Here is a 6702-nt window from a genome sequence, read left to right on the forward strand (position 1 = left end):
TGGCTTATTTAAATACATTTTTTCCCCTTTTTGAATTGTGTTTTACCTACCTGGCCCCGGCCTGCTGCTGGCACCGCCCCTGATTTAATCACTTCTTCCTTACTCTGTAATTATAACTACTCAACAGAATCGTTCATCATGAATGCAACAACAGAGGGGAGCACACATATTGACCACATCATTACATACTCCACTAAATGTTTTGATGATCCATTTATTTTTTAGCAAAACAGACAGAAAAACAGCGATAAATACATAACCTCTTGGTGGAAGTAATAATGAGGATGATAATATAGATGAGGTGCTATTTCAGCTGAGCAGGTCCCATTTAATATTTTACATTGTATATAACCATTAATAAATATATATTTTATCTCTTATATGTTAATCATATGTTCCAATGTTAGGTTACAGTACATTACCTCCGCCTTCGATGTCCCAACTGAGGGATCCTTTCAAGTATCTTTAAAAAATATGCTACGGGTACATGTGGTGCATAACTACTGTAACCCTTTAAAACACAAAATGGTAATGTTGGAAATGTTGTGAAGGTTTTGGATACATTACATAGACATAAATATACCTTATTTTCACATCAAGAAAATGTGACTCTGTTTCTCGTTGCAATCAAATAAAAAAAAATATAAAACATACAGAAAAACGAAGTCATAAAAATACAAAATGTACAAAAATTACAATTTAAAAAGAATAAAAATTTAATTTTTATTTGTTTATTAATTTATGTTTAGTGCAGTTTATCTCATTAAGGTATAAAAATATAATTATTGGAATTTAAAAATGTGAAACTCTGTCTCTTGTTAGTGTCGCATAAAAAAAAACATAGAAAAAAACAGTCATAAATTGTACAAAAAATACAATTTAAAAGAGTAAAAATTTAATTTTTATTTGTTTATCAATTTATTTTTAGTGCAATTTAACTCATTATAGGCCAGTCAAATGGCCGAGCGGTTAAGCCAGGGGCGTTGCAACGTACAGCCATTGATATCGTCGCTGGTTCGAACAGCATACTCGCCTATGATTCTGGTTGTAGAACAAATCTTGTCGGATAAGGACTATAATCCGTACGGATTGTGCACTATAAAGAACCCAGTACATCATTCAAAATGAGTAGGGGGATACACCTGTTTACTGGTACACACCTGTTTACTGGTACAGACAGGCCCCAGGGGCATACGGTTAAAAATTAAAGAGGGGGGGTCGAAACGAAAGCGCGGGGCGCAAGCTGAACTCAGAGCAATTTAGCGAAGCTTTCAGAATTAGCGGGGTGCGTTATTTGTGTGTGAAGCGAGCATATTTAAAGGGCACTTTCTTTAAAAGGGGGGGTCGACCGCACCCATCGACTCCCCCACGCTACGCCCCTGGCCCCTGTGGTGGACGACGAGAGCTGCTGGTACCGGGTAACCGGGTAGCACAGACACAAAGGGACCCTTGGGGGCAAAGAAAGTTATTGATCAATATTAAATATATTGAGCTATATAAATATTATTATTATCAAGTTCTTAGTCCATATATCAAGCGCCATAAGCATCTTGTTTTATAGATACCAGCGCTCTACAAATCTACACTATTATTATTAACTAAGGTATAAAAATATAATTTTTGAAATTTAAGATATTAAAGGCAAGACTTTTATACCTTGTTTAGTGAAACCACCAATAATGGCGATTTCGATTGAAAATGAAATTTTATTTGTGGCCAGATAAGTCCCCCTCTGCCACAAAAAAAGCAAACAAAAATATAAAAAAATATGTATTGATGGTTCTACAGAAAAACATTTTGAAAACCAAAGTGCATCGCTATTGTAACTTTGTTCTAACAAATTATTAGCTGGGAACTTATCCAATAGGACATTTTTTATGAACAACAGACACAACAAACATGAGCTTTTTTTACAAATTTATGCCATAAATATACATAATTTTATCTTGTTCAAATTTCTGTCTCTGCAAACTGACTGAAGTCCAACAGGATGCATTTTCATAGGGGTTAACTCAGCCACTGATTAAAAAAGTTGACCATTGTAAAGTGAAGACACTGCTAAATTGCAGTATTAGAATGAAGAGCTCCAGAATTCAAAAGCAGGTTGAAAGGATCTGGGTTATCTGTCTGTCTGCCCTGTATCTTGTATGTATAAAATAGGGTTGTTTACTGTTACACCATCAAAGTTGTAATATGTTGTTGACAATCAATGAGTAGGCTTCAGACTTTCTTAATGTTATTCTATTGTTATCTTGTTACCCACTTTCAATAAGGCTAAAAGTGAAGGTGGTTTGGCTCAGCATTTTCCATTCCGGTTCTGAACCAAAAGCTGACCATTCTCGCCAGCCATCCTTGATACCCCAACTTGCTATTGACGGGCTGTGATGGGGTTGCACTATGTTTCCACCCTAGGTGCAATTATATAAATACAAATAAAAATACATTAAAACAAGTATATATTGTGACTTTTCATCAATAATAATGGTAACATTGGAAAAACATGTATACGAAAAAAAAATGTATCATTAATTTTTTTTCAATATCAAAAAATGAGAAAAGTTATCCATGAGATAATTTTTTTTTTCTGAAAAATCTAATTTGCAATTGCATTAAATAATTTGTTCTTTTCATTTTAATCTTTGTTGTATTGTAAAAACATAAATTTGTATAGGGAATGGAAAGGTACCTAATTTTAATACAAAAGTACTGTAAATACAAAAACATATGAATTGTGTTATTTAATATTACAAATGTAGAAAAATAAAAGAAAAAAAATAATTGATAGTTTACGTACAATTGAACTAAAAAATTAACAATTAAGAAAAGTATTTTAGAGTACTCAATATAGGCAGGAACCTATCAATTTAAAATTCATACAATACTTGCAAAACGTTATGATTTAAAACAACCGCGATTCCGGAAGTGTTGTTTTCTTAACTACCATGTGGGAGGAGTTATGCATAATAATAAACCGACGCGGGGAAATTCTTGAAATGGGGTATTTTGATTGGATGTGATTTGTTATACCAGCTTAGTGACGTCATCAATTGAAGACAATTTGTCGTCGTAAAAGGACAGGCGAAGAGGACATTATAACCCAACAATCTTCAATTATCAAAAACATCAGTACAAAATGTAAGATTATTTTTATTAGATTGGTAATATTTATTCATAGTCTTCTTATTTTTTCATATTTTTCCATTTCACTACTGTACGTAAACTTGATTTGTTTATTGTGTTGATAATTCGTCGACTTGCTCGGTCTTCGAAAATCTACACTGCTGCTGCTATACAATATTTTTTGTGAAATATCTATAATATAACCATTGTCATGTTTATATGTTAATAGGAAAGCATATAGTAAACTGACAATGGTTGTAGTTTGAATACTACAAAAGTGTCTGTTTTTAGGGAGCGTTTTCTTACAAACATAGGGAACATTCAGTGCGCTAGGCTAGGCTACACATTGTTGTGTCGGTGTGTGAGGTATCCTCAGTTTGCAAGAATGGTACAGAATTTAATAGATTAAACTCAGAAGATCTCCATAATCGTCATGTCATGGTGCTTATAATTATTTGTTTATATTTTTAGCCTAGTGCCTGTGTTTTTCGTAATTTATGTAATAAAGAGAATTGTATTTAATGCAGTTTTTATAGCTCACCACCGACTTTTCCAGGGTACTGTCAGTGTGCACAACGTTGACGAGTGTCGGGGTTGTAACTCACATCGCTGCGATGTGCGAGCTGCACAGTTTTTATATACGTTACGGCATACAAACTGGAACAAAAATTGAAATAAAATAGCTATATTGCTTTAAATGAATCTTGGTTGTTTGATAGCCATACTTAGTTTTTAATAATGTTCCATATACGGACTTGTGTGCAAAAGGCGTGCTATATAGTAGTTATTAGAGCGTTCTTGAAGCTTGTAGATTGGTGTTTAGCGGGCTTCCTGGTTTTTGGTCGATTTTGTTTATGGGTCTATACCATTTTCAAAAGGGATTTATGTGTGTGGTTGGGTTTAAGTAAATATATATTTATAAATAAACATGAATAATATACACATTTACATTAAATTTTATATGTTTTCTTAAATTTTGTAAGCATAATCATTTACCATGTTGAACGTTTTTGTAATGTTAATATTCTTTTAATTTACTGGGATACCTTAACACAAAATGGTTAATGTAAACTGAATGGGTTAGTCGGCCATGTTTGAAAACGAGAATTCTCCAAGATCTTGTTGTTCTGCACATCGAAAAGATAAATCTTCAGATATTTCGGTTTTTAGGCACTTACCTAAGCTGATTTTTACACGTAGTCAAACGGTATGTACTTGTGACAAACTCGGTTTATTTTGGTAGTAATTGTGATTTTCGTTAGCTTTAAAAACGTTTTTTTATTTATGATGTGGTGTTGGAAAAAACAACAACTCCATATTCACAATCACAGGGCATGTCTTGCTGCTGGTCGGAGACGATCGGCAGTCGTTGTGTTTGTCTGGGAGTGTTGTGAATGCTAGTAATAATTAGTATTTAGCAAATTTTCTGTTCACATTAAATAATTATGTATTACCATATTCTGCTTGATGCTGGGCATACATTTTAAAAACTCTCCCTTATTATCTGTCAAACGAAAATTGTTGAAGCCGAAAATTCATTCGCACACACTCCTGCTAGTGCCCACTGTGTTGTGTAGTCTGTTGTTTGTTGTAGCGGACACGAATGCATTCAATTTTTTCGAAAACGTGTGACCTAACGAGTTCTTCACATAATTCCAATATAATTGTTTTATTCTATGATATTAATATAGTTTATTCAGTGTACTTAGTCCTAAAATAATCAAGATCAAATTATGTAATTATTAAACTGATCGGTGCTGTTTAACCTCTGCTTTCTGCAATTGTTCTTCAGTCGGTGGATACCACCCACAAATCAATGCATGGCCAGGGCCTAGCCTAGAAGTAGAAGCGGTTTATCTCTAGCTAGCATGAGCCTAGGCTAGTCAAGGCCTACTCTGCCTTTGTGTAAGCAGTTTTGACATTGTTAAACTTTAGTCTAAATAAATCTGAAGACTATACTTATTTTCCAAATATCAATAATATATTTCTGATTGGGCTTTTTCTTTTTGGCAAATTTAATTATACAACATTCTTCATACAAAATAAATTATAATATATAAAATTAATGTTGTTATCTAATAATATACTTAAACACAAAGCTCCAACATGATCACATATTCCATACCCAATTTGATATTAATTTTGGAATTGACAGTAGTTACCACAAAGAAATTGGATTATCTGAGCATCAGGAAAACATTACAATTTTCAGGAACTTGATAATTAGGATAAGGTAGGAAGTAGTTATTTACAGTAGTTGTGTAGATTAAGAATGCTACTTAAAACAAAAGAATAACACTGAATAAAGTTCCTTAGGTATATTTTTTTAATTTAAATTTATCTGAATCTGAATATATTTACATGATTAAAGCAATTAAAATGCTTACCATAGTGTATTGCAATGCAGGTTTTTTAGAAAATGCTCAACTTTATGATGAATTATAGTATGACACCTATGGTAAATATTTTTATCAGTTCTATGTAAGCCTATATCTATCATTCTGAAGCATTTATGTTTTACAGTCAGTAAAGTTTGGCATGCTGCCAAGATCATCAGCAGTTTGCCTAGTAATATCCAATGGCTGTAGTCTAAGTAGAAAATAGATTTCTTGGGAATCAAAATATAGGATGATGTAACAGGCAATTAACATAATTTGACCTGTCAAAATCCTTTGTTTTTAGACAGGGTTAAAATCAGTTTTGTTTCTGTATGTATTTTTTGATTTGGTATGGAGTTATAAGATTTCAAATCCTTCATTTTCTAAATATATTCAAGTGCATTTTGTTTCAGATTTTTTAAAATTCAATTTCTTTGATTGTCATCAAGAGCTATTTCCTAAAGTATACAAAAGAACAACATGCAAATGTTCAGGACAAATTTGTTTGGGTGTTCTTTATAGATTAAGTAGTTTTTAAATTTTTTTTTAAATGAAAAGAATATTGAATAGTCCACTATGCTATAGTACAATGTGAATGTCCTGTTAAATGGCTCTCGTATGATAAATATTCATTAATTCAACTTGTGTTTCTTTTTTAGCGACAAAGATTGATTCTCAGTGCCAGAATCCGCCATTTGTTTCGTAGATGACACTATGAAACGTGGCCTTGACGGACAAGAAGGGGTGTTCCAACAGCGTCGCGGACCGGAGAGCTTCCCACCACGGGTGCTAAGTGGTGCACCACAGAACTTTGATCAGATATCAGGAGAAGCGATGGCCGGGGTGCAGTATCAGTATCCGTGAGTATTTCTTTCATTCTTTTTTCTTCATTTGGCCACAATTGGACATTTTTCTCCTTTGGAAGAATCTTATTTTATAGAAAAAATGGTATTTAATTTGTTCATACCTGGTTCATCACAAAATTTAAGCATTGAAAAATGCGATAGAATGCTGTTAAACATGTGGTTAATAATTTGGATTGTTTTTTTTTTTCTCTATATTTTTCTGTTTTGATGCTGTCCATTATGGATTTTTTTTTAATTGTGATGGAAGATGTTGAAAACCTAAACCAAATGAATGAATTTTAAATTCAATTTAATGTTTGAACGAAATTAGAAATTGTTAACTACAGTCTACTTGAAAA

At 32.8% G+C, this 6702-nt stretch overlaps 1 protein-coding gene and 1 long non-coding RNA gene across 4 annotated transcripts in view; one reads left to right on the forward strand and one right to left on the reverse strand.

Moving 5' to 3' along the window:
* Positions 1 to 380: 380 nt before the first annotated feature.
* LOC117103216 lies at positions 381 to 4114 on the reverse strand. The gene is made up of 2 exons (XR_004444536.1): positions 3662 to 4114; positions 381 to 2408 (listed from the first exon to the last, which is right to left on the reverse strand). It is a non-coding gene; the product is annotated as an uncharacterized LOC117103216 (long non-coding RNA).
* Positions 3026 to 6702, forward strand: part of LOC117103213 (paired amphipathic helix protein Sin3a-like) — a 31934-nt gene continuing 28257 nt past the window's right edge. For 2 of the 3 annotated variants that reach the window (XM_033243754.1, XM_033243756.1), the window contains exons 1-2: positions 4203 to 4327; positions 6158 to 6358. In XM_033243754.1, coding sequence (XP_033099645.1) covers positions 6213 to 6358 — 146 coding nt within the window. In that variant the 5' untranslated portion in view covers positions 4203 to 4327; positions 6158 to 6212. Of the gene's footprint in view, positions 3136 to 4202; positions 4328 to 6157; positions 6359 to 6702 lie in introns of those variants that run through there. The other variant, XM_033243755.1, reaches the window with a different exon arrangement.

The sequence above is a fragment of the Anneissia japonica genome, unplaced genomic scaffold, assembly GCF_011630105.1.
Source record: "Anneissia japonica isolate Jap-2015-1 unplaced genomic scaffold, ASM1163010v1 scaffold2652_len1590060_cov184, whole genome shotgun sequence".
Taxonomy (NCBI): domain Eukaryota; kingdom Metazoa; phylum Echinodermata; class Crinoidea; order Comatulida; family Comatulidae; genus Anneissia; species Anneissia japonica.